Here is an 18,980-nt window from a genome sequence, read left to right as displayed (position 1 = left end):
ACAAATCCTTTGTGAGAGTGCTCAGGCAGAGCCTTTGAGATGTGCAAGTGTGGTAGGTGATGGCTCCTCCACCTCCTTTTTTTTCTATTCTTTATTTATTCAATTTCCAATACAATGAATAACAAGCCTATTTTAAACATTTTCTGGTGTTATTCTCTTATTCCACACATAAGTAATACTATATAACACGATGTTCCATTTCTCCCTGCTACCTCATCTCCCACCACTAGCCTTACTCTATAGCGTATAGATGGCCTCAATTAGTAACAGAAATAAGTGGTGCACGTACAACAATTGAGTTATCCACTGCAAGTCACGGATTACATATGTACACATCTCTGGTTCCCCATCCCTTCAGCGCGTTCAATGCGTGTTTTGAGTGTCCTCATGTCTCTCTCCGCCCCCTCTCGCTGCAAAACCTTCCATAATGGCTCCCCAAACTATTAAGTCATCCTGTACTTTTTCATCCCTTCTAGTCATTTTTATATGTATTTTCTCTGCCATAGACCACTACAATGTGTCCTGCGTCCACAACTGCACGCTGGGTTGCCGCATTCCTAACCATCCCATGGCAATAAACCAAGAGCAGGGCCAGCTGCAAGAATTATTTCGCAAAGAGCTGGGCCAGCTGCAAGAATTTATAGGGCATTTTGCTACCTTTGACAACTCTACAAGGCCCAAAAGCAGTTGGCGAGGCTGTAATGGCAGTGGGATCCCAGCCACTGCCTGCATCACCTCTTGCACCCCATGCCAATATTCCAGGACAGTCGGATATGATCAAGCCATATGAAGTACCGTTGCCTTTTTTGTCCCACACAGGGGGCAGTCTGGAGATCTAATCAGATCAGTTTTGGGTAGCTCAAATACGTGCAGTGGAGGAAATTAAAATGCATCAGCTTAAACCAGGCTTTCCCGGACACCTTCCATACCAGCTCGCACATCCTTGCCCAATCCCTGTCAGCCAACAGAACATCCGGTCCTGCATCCCAGGCTTGTCTGGCTCGGTAGTCGGATATAGGAGAGTCAGATTTTGATCCCCTGTATGTCAGTGTTATTAAATGCATCACTCACCAATCTGTAATATGCTTTCCAGTTGTGGGAGCAGCACTGGGGAAGCCTGCCCATATTTCCTGCGCTGTGCCAGCCAGTTTAGCATATTGGAGGAAATGCCCAGGGCCCACTCCAAATGTGCCCCATTTCTCCTGAAAGGTGAGAAATGTGTCCCCTGGAAATAAGTCAGCAAGCAATTGACAGCCTCCCTCTCTCCATCTAGTAATCGACATGCCGCTGCAAATGCAGCTAAAGGGCTGCAAATGCAGCTAAAGGGCTGCAAACCCCTGGTGTGTAGGCTCCTAGCAAATGGCGGACATCTGACAACCCTTTTAACAATCTGTTCCCATATGCAGGTGGTCTGTCTGAGGCACAAAGGTCCCCCAGCTGTCCCCTCTCAACAGGAGCACTAACAATGGTTTCCTGTCACAAGTGCCCTTCAGCAATCATTTTTCCCAGCTATTTTCCACAGCTAGCCACTTTGCAGCGTGCTGAACGTGGGCCACATAATACCACTCAAGGTTGGGTACCCCCAAGCCTCCCAATTCCTGATCCCTTTGTAGGGTCTAAATGCTACCCTAGGACGCCCACCAGCCCAGACCAGTTATATCAAAATACTATTTACCTGCCTGAAGACTACGGGCTTCAGTGGGTAGAAATCCTTTTCGAGGTGTTATAGACAAAGCAGCAGCAACTTCATCTTGGCTAGTACCACCTGCCCCATAATTGTCAATCGTAGCGTAACCAAAAGCGCACTGATGCATGCGGCCCCTCTATCACCCTCCCTGGGTTGTATAGTTTCCCACCACAGTCCCGGAGCAGGGAGTCTCTCCCTCTCCAGCCCTGCCAAATATCCCAAGGGGAAAAGAAGGCTCTATGTAAATCCTAAATCATAAATCCGGTATTTGTAAAGCGCGAACTACTCACCCTTACGTTTCTCAAGGCGCTGGGGGGCGTTGTGGAAATTAAGTGAGCAATTGCCCAGAGTCACATGGTGCTGAGCTGATCTGCCGCCGGAGCCGGGGATCGAAGGTGAGCCCGGTGCTCTGAAGTCAGCTGCCCTGGCCGCTGCACCACACCTTTACTCGGTGATCACAGATCTCCCCAAACTCCTCTAGCACGTGCAAAAGGTGAGGCAGCGAGGTCCTGGGCTCCCTCAGGTAATAGAGATCCTCATTAGAGTATAGGGACACCAAATGGATTGTCTTCCCATATGTGATCACCCATTTATGCAGATCCCTCCTAATTCGGAGGGCTAATAACAGGAGTAGGGATAACTGTCATCCCTGGTTTATTGCCTCAACCCACATTCCCAGCTCCTGACACCACACCACCGATACCACAGGTCTCATATGGAGCAGTTGCACCCAGGCACAGAAGCTCAGACTAAAAATCGTCTGCCAGATGACTTCCATCAGATAAGCCCAGCCCCCAAGTTGTCAAACACCTTCTTAAGGTAAATCGTGACCAGGACGAGCTGATCATCCGACCAATACCGAGTGTAGTGCATGAATGAGCCCATCACTCATGGCAGTATTGCAACCCGGAATGAACCCACGTGGGTCTTCATGCACCAACTGCCCAATAACTAATTGTAGTCTGTTAGCCGGCACCTTTCAGAGGACCTTGGTGTTTGTATTGATCATAGTTAAGGGTCTATAATAGGCGACGTTCACCATCTGCTCAACCGGCTTGGGCACCATAAAAATCACACCCTCTTGCATGGTCAGCGGAAGAGAGCCTCCCTGTCGCGCTTCAGTAGACACCTCCAAAAGCGTGCTGAGGCAAAAAAGCTTGATAAACATTCACCAGTAAGCAATCTCCCCCAGCGTTTTACCCCTGGGCATTGAGCGCAAGGCCTTCCCAATCTCATCCAGGGTGAGAGAAGCCTCAAGTTCTTCAATAAGGGTTTCTGGCACCCTAGGGATACCCACCCTCGACACATATCTCTGGATACTTTCAGGTTCACCAGCAAGCACCTGTTTATATACTCCCATCAGATGATCAGTGAAAATTTCATTTATGGCCCTTTGTGTAATTGCAGCCATACTGTCCAGACATGCCAAGCAGCACACTGGTGTTGTCTCTGCCTCTCTTTGCAGTATCCAAGCGAGAAGATGGCTGGGCTACATATGCAGCTCTTGGGGATAAGTTTTCAGAGTATATTTATTCAACCTGTCCCATATGTCTACAACTGGCTGCCTTATATCTAGCAACTCACGCCAAGCATTCACAGAGGTCCCCCTCCTCTTGCTGAACCTCTGTAAGTTTACCCTTTGAATGTGAGAGTTCCTGCTGGAGTTGTTTCTTCACCCCATAGACCTTGCTCAACCACCCCTCTTAATACGGCTTTCAGTGCCTCCCACTCATATGCCCTTGTGGCAGTCGTGCCCCAGTTGCCCTTTAGATAGTCGTCAATGACCCCAGAGAGATCGGTCAGGCACACCTCATCCAGCAAAATGTCTGGTGGCAATAGCCAAGTCTGCATGGATCCACCTCCCACCATCCAAGCACAGTCCACTGGCAGCGTGGCATGATCAGAGAGAAATCTGCATAAATATTTAATGGATGCTGTTCTATACATGTCAAGGCCAGCAACTAGGATAAGGTAAAGTTGTATATACGTGCCATGGGTAGGGAATAGCAAGAGTACTCTCTGGATGTCGGATATTAGGCTCTCCAGGCATCCACAAAGTCTGCATTAACCATAGCTTCCATCAGAGCTGCTGTCATGCCTGGCTTGGTAGGCCACACCATTAAGAACATAGTTAAAATCCCCAGCCCAAATCATGGACATTTCCACTTAATCCATATAGAGGTTTTGCACCTCATAGTAGTAGTTGGCAATGTCAGTGTTTGGTGCATACGTGTTAAGTATGAAAATATTCCTCCCATCCAGCATCCCAAAGAGCAACACATATCTCCCTTTTATATCTGCTTATGAACAGAGGTGTTTAAAGTGGGCCACCGGGGTGATCCACACAGTCCCCCCTCAGGCATAGACAGAATAATTGGCTAAGTACATCTGACCTCTCCATTTCTTCAAGAGCTTCTGGGTTTTCGCCGAGCTCCTCCCCTTCCTTATGTCAGAGTGGCCCATCCTGACAACACCTAACCCCCCCTTATCTCACTGTCTGGGAGCAATACACAAAGACCAATTGACAGCTACACCTAGTCATGTGACCCAGGGACAAGCAGCAGGCATCAAATGGTTAGGACAATTTTTAAGTGGCATTTCTAGAACTGTGACTAAAAATCTGACTTTATCAGTAAAGAGGGATTGTAATTACAATTCTTTAGAAACCACACTCGAACTGTCTACCTGCTCCCAATTGAAATTTATCACTTATTAAATGTAATAAGGTAACCCAATGTATCCTCTTGGGAGAGGTAGGCATTACAGTAGTGAAAAACGAATTTAGGAGTTTCTCACTACTAGGACATGCAAAACTTAAAAGTACATGTCCAACCTTTTAAATACACTGCACCCTGCCCTCTGGGCTGTTCACGGCCTACCCTAGGGTTAACATAGATGCATTAAAAAGGAAGCTTTAGCCCTGGCAAAAGGTTTAAATTGCCAGATCGAAATGGCAGTTTAAAACTTCACTCACAGGTTGTAATAGCAGGTTTAAGACATGTTTAAAAGGGCTACTTAAGTGGGTGGCACAGTAACCGCTGCAGGCCAAGTAGTAGCATTTAATTTACAGGCCTTGGGTACATGAGGTACCACTTTGCTAAGGACTTACAAGTAAATTAAATGTGCCAATTGGGTGCATGCCAATTGCGAGGTTTAAACAAGAGGGTACAAGCACTTTAGAATAGGTTAGCAGTGGTATAGTGCATAGAGATCAGCGAGAAAATAGCAGGGGTGAAGACACAAAGTTTGAGGAAAGATCACCCTAAGGCTGACAGGTCTAACAGTGACCCCTCACAAAGTAAATGAGCAAAGTTTACTTACAGTTTTATGCGTCAGACAAGATGTTTTTCTATTGGAGTTGGTGACATTGTAAAATTTAAAAAACATAGCTAATAAGTGGTTCCACCACTTGTATAACACATCAAGCCAGCTATGGCATTTTATTTAATAGCACTTTGCATGCAGCGGATTTGGGTCCATAATAAAACTGTTCAAAGCAAAATAACATGACCCACAATGCAACATGCTGTTGGCTGAAATATACACATATTGGTTTCCTGTGTCAGAGTGTCAAAGCGCAAAGCTGTAAAATGCAAAATAAAATGTAGTTGCTAGCTTTCTGGCTTTTTTTCTTGCAGGCAATCACAGATGAAACAGCCCTGTGAATGAGAGAGCAGAAACAGACTTAAGGATGCAAATCCAAGCATCTCCACTAATGGGCTAACATTCAGACTCTTCAGAAAACCTGCATGCTAAGAGGACCTTATTTACCAGAACAGTGAAAGCTGCAGCAGGTAGAGCTGTGTGTAGAGACACAGATAAATAGTGGCGGCTCCTCCGCTATGGTGGAGGAGTGTCGCCCCCCCGGCCGCAATGGCAGATGAAAAATAAAATGATTATAATTTTATTTTTCACCCCACCAAGTCTTGTGGGCGGGGCCACAGCAATGCACCAGGGGGAGTGTTTGGCACTGCTCTCAGTGTGAATGACTGTTTGGCCGGCAGTCTTAGGACGGCCAAACAGTCATGCGCACTGACTCCTCTCTAACTCAGGTGCCATGTTGGGTGGAGAGACCAGCAGGCACATTCTTCCAGCTCCCGATGGAGCGCAAAACCAGTGCACTCCACCCAATCCCGACGCTGCTCTCATGGTGTACCTACCCAGATCTCAGTTTGGTTTATGGGTTACACTCCTGTGTTTTTTTCCCTCATGGGGAGAGCAGCGTTGGGATTGGCCGCAGGGGAGTCTGGGAGCCTGTGCCTAGAGGAGCAGAAGAGCCACGAGGAGAAGAGCGCAGAGTGTCAGGTAAATATTTCTTTTTATTTACTGCGCCCACGCTACTCCACCAGTTTTATCGGACACCAGCTGCTACTGCAGATAAAGAAAAAATAATGACATGTCACTGCCTCTTCTCGAGCCCATGTTTGGAGTTTGTGTAATTTAGGTGGCGCGCTTACAGCACCACGTTGATGCACCCTGCGTTGTAGAAGCGCAGCGCATGATGCAAGTGCTGCCTTGTGAGGGACGCCATTGTGCACCAGATACATTCTTCCAACTCGCACAACACCACCATTGGCTCTCTTCATACAGTCTCCCGGTGAAGAGCCAATATTACATGATGTGCCCACAGTGAGCCAGTGGTGTAGCTAGACAGTTTGCCACCCATGGCGGACCCTGCGTTTGCCGCCCTGTGGAGGCCGCATGTAAGAGTGTGGGTGGGGAGGCTGCTGCCACCCCAAAGCTCATAGCCCCCTCCTTACTACACCACTACAGTGAGCTGAAAACCCTTTCAGAGAGTGGATTTCCAGCTCTTTGTTGGGGCCCTTGCACAGCCAATGTCTATGAGGGGTTTTGCAACTTACCCCGGACATCGGCAGAAGAGTGAGAAGCCTGTAATTTGCTTTCAGAAGTGGGGCGGTGATGTCTGCTCGGACAGTGCCAGGCAGCAAGCCCCACCTCCTCTCCTTGGTTTCACCACCCCTTCCATTGATAGCCATCTGGTGATGGCCTCAAAAACCTGTCCCCCACACTAGACTGCCCCTTTCAGAGACACGCCTGCTCCTCACACATTAAAATAAATGTGAATGTTAGCAGGCCTGGAGTTGGCAAGAACATACACTCACAGATAGTCATACACGCACATATATATGAATGGTTGTGGGTGGGTACCTGGGTGAATACCTGGATGGATGATTAAAAGTGAAAACATGACTGGATGAATATATGGATGGATGTGAAGGTGTAGTACTTTCCTAAGTTGATGGATAAGTACATGGCTCTCAGTGGATGGATACATGTATGGATTTGTGTTTAGAAGTGAATAAATGCAAGGCTGTGGGATAATGCAGAGACAAATTGATGGAAAATGCAAGTAACTGGATTCATGAGCATGATGAATGTAACAGAGTGGAATACTAGAAGGATATAAGTAAGAATTTGAGTGGCTGGGTGGGAGGAGATATGTGTGTATTTAAGGCACGGGTGGATAGTTGGACATATGCACGGCATTGGGTGCACATCTGTGTGGCAGGATGAGCGCATGGATGCATGTGAATAGATGTATGGGTTAGTGCAAGGGTGTTCGTTGGCAGATGGGCAATGCCTCTGAAGCCACGGTGGAAAGAAAATCAAAATGTTCTCTTTGAGAAGGGGTGACAATGATAGCAGAAAGTAGCAAACTGCAGCCCCTCAGAACATATTACTACTATCATAGGAGGGCAACCTGACCTAACAAGCTAAAATAGAAAGATAAAGAAAAAAACATATATAAGTAAAGAGGAGGAAATAAAAGAATACGGGTAAGAAACCAGAAATGAAAGGTCTGGCACAAAAGAGGAATGAATTGGATTGGCAGATAGGAGAAGGGCAAAATAAGAATTTGCAAAATTGAAGGATAAAAAAGAGGAACGTAAGAGAGATGGCAGTAAATGAGGAAACAGAAGAAAGATGAAAAAGTAACAGGAAACAGAAGAAAAATGATGAGTGAATAAGAAGGAAATGAAAGAGGCAGATAGTGAGAGAATCAGAGAAAGGAAAGAAGAGGGCTGGCAATAAAAAAAGAGAGTGGTAGGGAAAAGATTACAGATCAAGAAATGTACCAAAGACTTTGTGAGCCTTAATAGAGAGAAGTGAGCACCAGTTGTAAAAGATAAGATAAACTGAAGAAAGCACAGTATAATAAAGCACTCAGATGCGGACAGAGAAGCGAGCGCTTTACCGGATATCCCACATCCACCATCAAGTCTCCAGCGAACTGACTGGAACTTAGAGGTAAGTACAAATACTTACATGTTATGGAATGTTTGTTCAAGAAAGATCTAATGAAGAGGATCGGGGAAAGGATGATAACACACATCTCCCTCCTTAAAGCGAAAGAACCATCAACCAAGGTATTAAAAATAATCCATAAGATATGCAAGACTTCACCTGACCCTAGTGTTCTTTGACATCACTTGTGGACCACCTCTACCAGCTCCAGCATTAAACATTACAACATCACTATTTACAGACACTTTATGATCATGTGCACTTCTCTCCCTTGTTGCACTAACAGAACTTGAATTCCACATGTGTCCATCACTGGTTTTGTTGGCAGTGTTAAACAGTTTGACAACTTTACACTGTTTATTAAATTTGACCAGAAAGCACACCCCACATGGGCTTTTATGCATACCCAATCACCAATGGACACATGAATAGCATATCATTTGTTATAGTCGTTCTTACGGTAGTGGCCATGCTTCATTTCTTTCTCCACGCACACTCCTCCCAACCTTTATTCCACTCCACCCAACCTAGTACTAGCCTATTATTGGTCTTTCTACCTTGGAACAGTTCAAACGTTGACATGCTTGTAGTGGTATTGGGAGACATTCTGTAGCCAACCAGCAGATCTTGTACCTCATCTTTCCAACATAGACCACTGACCTTGATTAACCGAATGCATTATTTTAATACACTGTACAGTAGAATTGTGGGTGATATAAGGCACATTTCTTGTGCTCAATCACATAGCTCCTCAAGAAATGTTTCAGCTCTTTTGGACAAAACTACATCCCATTGTCTTTTGAGATGCTTTTAGGTAATCCTTTTCTTGTGAAAAGCTCCTTAAAAGATTTTATGAGCACGCTTGAGGATAATTCTCCAACCAAGCAACTTCCGGCCACTGTGAAAATAGATCAACCATAACCAAAATATATGATGTACTGAACTTTCCCTTAGGAGGGACAACAATGTCTAGGGATATGATATCCCAAGACCTTCTGACAATACTGGATTTACCACGGCAGGCACTGTGGTGTAAAAGAATCTTGTCAATATTGACACATAACCCACAGCCTTGAATATTGTTTTTCGATCTACACATTCTATCCTGGCCACCAGAATTCCATCCTTACGCTTTCCAGACGTCACACTACACAAATGCCCCTCATGAGCTTACTTGATCAGATCCTTCTAAGCGCCTTTAGTTGTGTAAACTGGGTACCGCTGAACAGTAAGAATTCCACTACACTTAACTCATCCTATAATATTGAAAATGGGCCAACCGTTTTCCATATAACAATGGGCATTCTTTAATGGGTCATCTATCTCCAATTCCACCCTCCATGTCTCCTACAGAATCACATCTCCTGTGATTTGGCAAACGTTTTTACTAATTAAATCTTCCTCCTCCTCCTTCACTGTCACTAGTCACAACAAACAATCTGCAATGCAATTGTTTTTCCCAGGAAAATTCTCAACGGGCCAAAACCAACTTATTTGTCACCCTGCCACTGAATCCATATCTTTCTTAGAATGTATTTCTTTCAGGGGTTTATGATTCGTTCTTACAATAAAGTTCTCTCCCCAAACAAAACACCTGAAACTACTCATTGCCCAGTTCACTGCAAATACCTTTTTTCCCTCAACAGAATAATTTAGCCCGCACCTTTAAAGGCTCTAGAAACAAATGGAATGGTAGTCTTTATGCTTCTTTCTTTTTGTAAAAGCACAGCACCTAGCTCCCTCGAGTTTGCAATTGTGGTTTGTCTCCCTCGAACACAATTATTCAAAGAAGGGGCATCTCTGAGATCACTCTTTACCTGCTATAATTCTGCCTTGCAATCCTCTGACCACTCAAATTTGCCCCTTTCTTCAACAAGCATCTCATTGCCACAGTTTTACTTCTCAATATTTTAACAAAACAGCTATATTATTCGACCATTCCTAAGAAGATCCGCAGATTTTCCATCTTATGAAATCCTCTTTCCATTAAAGCTTCAACAGAGCCAGCGTGCCCCAAATAACTGATCTCAGTTTTGCCAAAGCAACACTTCTCAGCCTTTAAAGTCAAACCACATTCCTAACCCACTCCAAAACAATTTTTACCAGCTCATCAAGTTCATTTCTTTTGTGTCCCAAAACCAACACATCATCTTGAAAATACTTCACTCCCTCAAGACCCACAACATATTATACATGGCACGCTGGAACATTGAGGCAGCAGAAATGAGGCAGAATGACATGGTTAAGAATTCAAAATCACCCAAGGGACTAATAAACACTGTTCGATCTTATCTTTTTCTAGAATATTTGGTGGTAAGCTGAGGTGAGGTCAAGCATGGTAAAATACATCACCCCAGAAATCAAATACATAATTTCCAGGATGTTAGGAAGAGAAAACATACCCAACACAGCCTCCTTATTGGGTGCTCTGAAGTCAATGGACAAATGTATGTCACCATTGGCCTTTTTGGCTATGACGATAGATGGCAACCATTAGCTGCTTCTACTGGCTCTATGACATCACTCTGACACAATTTCTCCAATTCCTGCTTTACATCAGCATGGCTGCCTAAAGATAGCCTTCTACCCTTGGACACTCCAGGACTAGCATGCTTATTTAATCTTATTCTATGTATGTAACCCTTTAAATAGCCAAGGGTATTACTGAGCACTTCAGGAAAAACTTTATGAAACTATATGCCTCCTTCTATAATTTCAGGGACCGGTGCGTGTGGCAGGGTATTAGGGTTTAGATACACACCTAGCAGTTGTACTACTTACTTTTGACACCAACAATATCAAGATACAAGACTATCGAGGACAGAATACCAAGGTACAAAATATCAAAAGGTAAGTACATATAGGGAAGTATGGATTTACTGTTCTAAACTCTACGTCTACGTACATTGAAGATATATATACTGCAAAGTTACATAGCTCTGACACCTTCGGGTAAAATCTGCGCTTTATAAAAATGCATTAAATAAACATATATGTGGAGTTAGGTATAGAAAATCTAGAAATGCTTACCTGTCGATATCTTTTTCAATCGTTTTTTCTTCAATATTTTCCCCACCAATATTGTGGGTTTGATATTCAGGGTACACAGCACACCTAGCTCTCTTTTATGTGGCCAACTAAGAATGCAGCTTCCCATACATGAAACATAAACTTTTGCTAGTTTAATCTGTCCAACAGTTTAAATGATAGCTGTGAAGAAACCCCCTCATGTTAATTTCCTGGCCACTGTAACTGATAGACTATTGTCCCTTTTACGCAGCTTGAATTTACGTACAAAATTCTGACCATAAACACTCTTTGATATGATGGTCAATCATGAACATGTGTCATACATCAACTCACGTTCCACACCCTCCATATTCACAATTTTGATGGATTGTCATGTATGTCATGCCCTAATTGTAACACAATTCCCTCCTCTTCCTAGAGCACATCAGTAGTTTTTCCCCCAACACACTGTTCCACCAACACGTCATGAACTGACCTTTCTTGTCACATGTATTGCCGATTACTTTCACTGCCGGGCCCACTTTATAGCTTGCCATGTGTCCAAGTGCACCACAATTAAAACATCAGCATTTCAAACCACCATCACACTTATCATTGTCATGTGGACTTTGTTTGGATGACGCAATCACACACACCTCAGCTGAATTCTTACAATCTCTTCTAATCTCCCCAGCACACGACATAATGTGCTCCACGCTTTCTGCCAATATGAGAAATTCATCAAGAGGAGGTCGCCTTTAATCCACAGTTCTTCGCTAATTTTGTCAATATTATCATGCAGTAAATTATTCTCTCTTTTGTGAGATCTGGGAAATTACACAGAGCTGTTAACTGTATAAGAAAAGTAACGTATTCCTCCACACATTCCCCCTCACCTTCTTTTCAAAATAGTATCTTTTCAGTACTGTACTGACTTTCAGAAGGTAACTCAAATCTATTTTCTTAAGAAATTGTCAAACTCATTCAGCCCTCTTGATTATTCTTCAGTAAGATTTTGCAGTGTCTGGAGAACTTCCTGGCCTTCCACACCTAAACAGTGTTGGAGAAGAGCCAATGTCCTCCCTACTCCCAAAGTAGCTCAACAACCATGGAGCAGGTCAGAAATAACTTTTTCCATTTACTCCACTTTCATGTTTTCTTCCAGGATCATAGAATATGTCGGTCAACTAAGAAGGACTCAATCGGACTGGAGTGGTGTTTCCCCAAAAACCATGCAAATTATAGGCTAAACGATAATATATGATAAAGAGTTATAATGAATAAGAGTATGTCATTGGTAGTCCCAAAAGAAATGATGTTACTTGTTAATTATTAAAGCATTGGACTAGCCTCCCAGGTTTTTGATGTGTGTGCCGAGAGTAAGTGGATGTGCGCATCAACAAAAATCATTTACTTCAAGTCAGTGGTTGTGGGCATCACTGATAAAGGTTTTACTAAATCTTCAATTTGTGACACCACCAGAGAAAGTATGTGTTAAACCAATGAAGACAGCTGACTTCATGGGCAACAATGCTGGGCAATGATAACAAGTTGCGCAAGTCTCTGACTTGAACCTTGTCAGCTGTACAATCGATGATCACCCACAGAAAAATACTGCTTCCAGGTAGCTCTTGTTATGCGTTCCAATAACTTTAGCTGGCTGCCAGTTTTTGTTATGCATTACAATAACCTGAGATGGCTGCCATACAGATGACACTCCATATACAGCATCATCCTTACACACTCTTTCCTCATTTTCGGTGTTCCTGCTTGCTGTTATCCAAGATGGTAATGGAATTCTCTACCATGGAAATTCCCCAAATCACCAGCTCAACAACCTCAGCAATGCTACTGTTTGCATTACAACGCACTGCTTCAGATATGGGAACGACCAAGGGGCATATCAGCAAGGGCCGGGGATAATTATCGCTAAGCGCACTTAGCACTAGGATATTTATCGCCGGCAATCGCTGCTTTCTATCGCGGAGATAGCATGCTATCAGCAACGCTTATCTCCAAAACGATGGAAATGCAAGCGTTAGCTGGAAAACAGTGTGATTATCGCTGGAAATCCAGCGATAATCGCACTGTGACCGGCGATACCTTGCTGATAGGGCAGGGTGGTCTTAGCCATGTAATCCACCTCCCATTGGATTACATGGCTAAATCAAAACTAAAGCAGGCGTAAGGAAAGTAGCGATTACCATGTTTAGCGCTACTTTTCTTATCGCTATGCTTGTTAGCGATTCCCTTGATAATTGGAGAAATGTCGGTTAGCGACATTTCTCCAGTTATTTCGGGAAGGAACGCCCACTTTGCATCTCATTAGAGATGCAAAGCTGGGCCTTCAGTAAACAGGCGCTAAGGCAAGGATTCACGCGATAGCGTGACCTTGCTGATATAGCGATAAAATTATCGCCACTTTTCGGGCGAAAACAGCCGCGATAATTTTTTTTCGCTGGCTGATAGATAATCCCCCAAGTACCTTCTGTGAGACTCTCATTATCTCAGAAGAGGAACGCTCTGCATGTACTGGTCACTTACACAACCTCAAATGACAGTCTCAGAAAGCCACAAGTCAGTGACAGAAGACACAGCCAGTCAAATGCATGCAGTGGAGATACACAAGTGATGTTTTAGGTAGCAGGATATTTGACAGTGTAATAAAGCAATCAGATGCGGTATGGAGAAGCGAGAGCTTTATTGGACAAAACCCATTCACCATCAAGTCAACTGACTGGAATTTAGAGATAAGTACACATGCATACATTCCAGTATAGAGCACATGTTTAAGGAAGATTTAATGAGGAGGATGGGGGAGAGCAAGATACCACACACAGATAAGAAAAAAAGAAAAGACTTGAAAAAATATAGGAACAAGAACATGCAAAAAGGGGTCAGAAGTTACAGTATATCCTGAAATATGTAACATGAGTATAATGGTAGTCTACCAGAATACTTTGTTTTAAATATCGTCCTGTAAAAGTATTGTAGCCAGAATATGGACTACAACAATATTGTGAAGGAAAGCTTATATAGGTAAGTAAAGATGTGCTACAAATAACTCCACATATATTTACCTTAATGATATATAAATTGTAGGAAATCTTACTTTTCTGAATGGTCAAACCAAATGTTATTGTCTTGTGCTGGGCCATATTTTATTGCTGTCTTTTAGACTGCGCACACTGCAGAATTGTTGTCCAGTGCCAAGTGTATGTGTTCTGACCTCTAAAACATGGATACATTGGCTAATTGCTGAGTGGCACATTTAACTTTTAACATAACATGTGTATTTGTAAAGCGCATGTTCACCCCTCAATGGGGCATCTTTGCGCTGAATAACAATGTTTATTGTTACCCAACTCAAAGGCAGGGTGCATGCTATTTAAAAGCGGGATAAGTAGAACATTAATGTTACCATTTCCCTACAGTGACAAGACCCTAAAACCTCTTTTTACAGTGTTGCTGGCATGCCTGTCTGATGTAGGAAACCAGAGTACAGATTAAAATACTACTACTGTATCCTGGAAATGGGACCAGCTATAAAAATAATTAAACTGCTATTTTTTATAGTTATTAAAAATCACATTCAATTGCAATCATGTATTTAATAAATAGTATGGAAAAGTAACTTTAAGAAATATACCTTTTACCTTCTTGAAGTTCCTGGAGGATAAATTGCATTAGCTCCCCAGCAACAGCCAAAACAATGATTAGTCTTGAATAGGTGTGGAAGAGGTGTGAAATGCCTTCTGAAAGCAAGCAATGGACTGACCTGAATTGGCAAAAATTACTCCTCTAAACTACACATAATATTCAGAGTGGGGGCTGTGGGCATTCTGTGACAGCACACTGTCCAATCCTGCTTGACATGTCTGTTGAACCACATGTAACGCTTGGGGCATATTTGAAAGGGAGAGAATAGACAATTCTTTTGGATCCCCTGCTAGGTTGCTGAAGGACCCTGCTTTTGTCTTTCCAGATGTCTGCCTCTGGGTTTGTTGTGGGTACAGTGTCTGTCTGGAATTTAGTGTTAAATGTTGGAGGATACTAGAATTACCATAATACACTTCCTAAACACAGCCCCAGCCTTCTGAGACCTACATTTTGTGTGGTCGAAGACTTTCACCATCTTGAAAATGCCCCGACACATGCCATTTTCGGTCTGTTTGCAGTATGGCAAATAGGAACTACTGAAAAAGTAGGCAGGATTGGCCCCTGGTTCCTTTGCCTCATTGGTTAGGGAGTGCCCAAGAGTTTCCCCTTCCCACCAGCTGGAGTCAGGCATAAATGTGACACCTCCGGGTACACACTTCAGAACATTTTCTGGACCTGTGGAAGATTAGAAAAGGTCTAAACCATCTGTCTGTGACCACAGAGGAGATCTAAAGGACTAGATCTGCTCCTTTTTGTACCCAGGACAAAGAAGTGGACTCTAGTTGGCTGACCTTCTGTGTGTAATTTTGTTTATTACATTTTATTCTGTTTTCTAATTCAGTTTGGGATTTTCATTGTTTTGTATTTTGATTTTACACAGGTTTTAATACTGCATGAATAGTTTACACATTGTCCTAAATTAAGCCTTTCTGCTCTGTGCCGTAGCAACCAGGGAGTTGAGCTCAGGTTAATTTAGCGACTTTAAGTGTTCATTCTGACAAGGGTTGGGATTATAGTACCTTGAGTAGAATTTCTAAATACGGTTCAGTGAACTGTTCATATAATATGGCTTTGGGCACACCAGGTGTCCCTCACTTATACTCTTTGAAGGGGTGTGGTTTATCCAGTGCTAGCTCACTCAATCATGGACTTTTTTGTGTAGTGGCAATTGTTTCTTAAACTGTGCCTTGGCGTAGACAGAAATATAATGTGACAACACATTGCAATCTTACAATTTGAAAATGACTTACTTTTTTCATATGGGAAGTCCATGTAGTGAATGTCAAAATTGGCAAATTTCTGAGAAACTGCTATTTCTCCCATTACTCTGGAAAGTTGCAATGCCCTCTGTTTATAAAGAAAGAAACATATATTAAGGAGAATTTATGTATGCATGATATGCGACAAGATTTTCTAAAATGTGGCAAATATCACAACCCACTCAAGCCATACTTCACAGTGTGCAATGCACTAACTGTATCATAATTTTAGCAAATATTTCTATTCATGAAACATTATTTCTAAAAATAAATCTACTGATCGTCTGTGCTTATGGACTTTGTGAAGGCATTTTTCTGTGCATTGCAGACCTACCCTAATTCACAAGTACGAGTCCAACTCTTCTAGGGAGAGAGAGAGTGCCCTAGCCAGGATTTGTACCCCACGACCACCAAACACTACCTTTCACAAGCAGCAGCACTTCACACAGATCACTCTTTCTAATCATATCAGTCATAATCTTCTTCATGCTATCTTCTCTGATAATCTAAGAAAGTGCCTATGCAGGATCGGGGACGATATTGTTCTCAAGAACATAAGAGGGAATGTGTCCTTACAGAGATTAGATAGGCAGAATATAAATCGGGATAGTCATTTACACAAGGCTAGAGACTGAAGCAGGCTCAAAATCAATAACAGTTAAAAACCATGAATATTTATCAAATAATTAAAGTACAGTACAGAAAGCAAAAACACTAGTTTGTCAAAATGCATGGTAAATCAATAAAGAGAATTTACATAAGTTTCAATCAATGACATAAAGCCAAGTTTTACTGAAAAATATTTTAAGTCCTATGCAAGAGACAGACTAATTTTGGTTTACTCTCTAAAGACGGGACAAACCAGTTGAGGCTCATCTCCCATTTGGAAACTTTTATAGAAAAATACACATATACACAGTGAAAATGGCAATGTCAGCATAAGGTGATCAAATTCTCACACAGATTGAAAAATCAGAACACAAAGGGCCTGATTATGATGCTGGGTGGATCACCACCAACATGCCGACATCCTACATCTCAGGCTGCCGTCCAACCACTGTAGAAAGATGCGGTCGGTCAGAGCGTTGCAGGCGGAGGGACTGACCAACGTCTCAGATAGGCTCAAGGAGCCCGTCGGGTCGTTGGTCGGAGCGTAATCCCTACAATGGGAGCGGTGCCTGCATAGGCACCACTGTAGGGATTACAATGACCCTCTTTCCTCTGCCTTTACATGGTGGTCTGACCTCCATGTGAAGGCAGATGGAATGGGACTTTGGAGACCCCTAGCAGGGTCCTTGTCCCTGTGGGCCTACGCTATGGGCCCAGGGGGGCTCATGTGGTGCCCTAATAAACATCCATGCACCGTGTGCCAGGCACCGCATGGTGCCTGCCACATGGTGCATGGATGTTTGTGAACTGCCCTTTTACCCTGTGGCTTGTGCTGTAGCTAGGGCCACAGCAGAAGCCGCAATGGAAAAGATCAGTTTTCCAATTGCCTGGATGGCAGTCGCATTGTAATCGGGCAAGTGGAACTGCCGACGTATAGTCGGTTGAACACCCGCCCGAGGCGCACCCGGCCGCCATCCTAATGAGGCCCAAAATATAATGCAGCATAATTCAACAGTGGCCCCTAAATGAATATTAATACAACCCCTTTTGACCTAATGTCATAGGATATGACAGTAGAAATCTAGTTACATACAAACAATACCAGTCTCATTTTATGAATGGGCCTAGAGTGGCACAGGTAGGAAGAACCTTGAATTGTGGCAAAGAAAAGAAACTTCCACTAGAGGTTTTCAAGAACAACATTGTCATACAATACAGAGCATTTCAAAGTGCATTTTTTGCTATGTGTGTTGAAAGGAGAAATTAAAAAACACACACATAATGGCTGCGTTTGAGATTCGAGATGGAAATTAGGCCTAGTTCGGGCCTTTTTAGTCAAGCACATGAAAATGCAATTTTGTACTGGTGTCGTTTTTGGCACAAAATGTCCATAATGTTAAAAACACATTATTTATAAATCAAAACATCTTTATCATTCTAAAGGTGAGTCATCATTGGCAGGCCAGAGAATATTATAGGGAAGCCCAAAGGCCAAGAGAAGTGTGATTAGCAAGGGTTCTGTCTGAGTGGAGCACAAAGCTAGTGCAAATGTGTGGTAATCTAGTACATGGTGTTAAGATGAAACCTGCATAAAATTAGCACAAAAAACTCAAGAGATGTTTTATTCGTTCAGTGCTTATGAACTACACCCGATAAGAAGCACCATCTCCACCGAGACATAATCCATCCTAACGGGAAACAGCCTTTACCACGACAGCTGAACCACGCTTCGGTTAAAATGTGGCCGTTACAACTAATGCATCTTGACCATGCATTCCTTTACTACCCATGTCACTACAACGACATGCCTTAGGGAAAGCGGTGTTGGACTTTCAAGTCCAATGCTTTCCCTACTTTTGCACAGACTGGAGTTGTAATAGTAAATTATACCGCTCCAAAGTCCAGTGCTGTCCCTAAGGCATGTCGTTGTAATGATATGTGTGGCAAAGGAATACGTGGTAAAGACGCATTCGCTGTAAAGACTGCGAAGTAATGCCATGCTTGGCAAAGGAATGCGTTGTTCCGACATACAACCATCCCAACACCCTGCTATTTTGTTTTTCAATTTACAGCCTGTAGTGGCGCTTATTACTTGCAGGGGTATCCAAGCATTAGCAGGAGAATGGTTATGCACTGGCTGACATAAGTCTGGCATTTCAAGCTCTATTATATTGGTCATCCTGTTCTGACTGTCAGCCTTTCAGGGTTGCATGGCGCTTACTGAAGTTGGCAACCAACCGGATTCACTCACCACATCAGAGCTACCAGTACTCCCAGCCTCTGGCAAGTCCCAGAGATTCCCTAAAATCTGGGAAAACTTTCACTCCGCCTTGCCATATTAAAATTGGGCAACAAGTACAGCTACTCCATTCTATCATGTGATTGGCAGACCCCCACCTCTGCCCCTGACTTGGAATTGTTGGAGAGAAGGTAGATGGGGCATGAGGCAAGTTTGACACGGGGAGGCTCCTGTCTCGTTCTGTCAAGGT

At 43.3% G+C, this 18,980-nt stretch overlaps 1 protein-coding gene across 1 annotated transcript in view; it reads right to left on the bottom strand.

Annotated features, from left to right (window-relative positions):
- AOAH (acyloxyacyl hydrolase) overlaps positions 1–18,980 on the bottom strand; it is a 780,853-nt gene that overhangs the window by 43,727 nt on the left and 718,146 nt on the right. Inside the window, exon 19 of the mRNA XM_085607471.1 lies at positions 15,874–15,970. Coding sequence (XP_085463597.1) covers positions 15,874–15,970 — 97 coding nt within the window. The remainder of the gene's footprint in view (positions 1–15,873; positions 15,971–18,980) is intronic.

The sequence above is a fragment of the Triturus cristatus genome, chromosome 5_2 (genome assembly GCF_964204655.1).
Source record: "Triturus cristatus chromosome 5_2, aTriCri1.1, whole genome shotgun sequence".
Taxonomy (NCBI): domain Eukaryota; kingdom Metazoa; phylum Chordata; class Amphibia; order Caudata; family Salamandridae; genus Triturus; species Triturus cristatus.
This window is presented reverse-complemented; position numbering and strand designations above follow the sequence as displayed.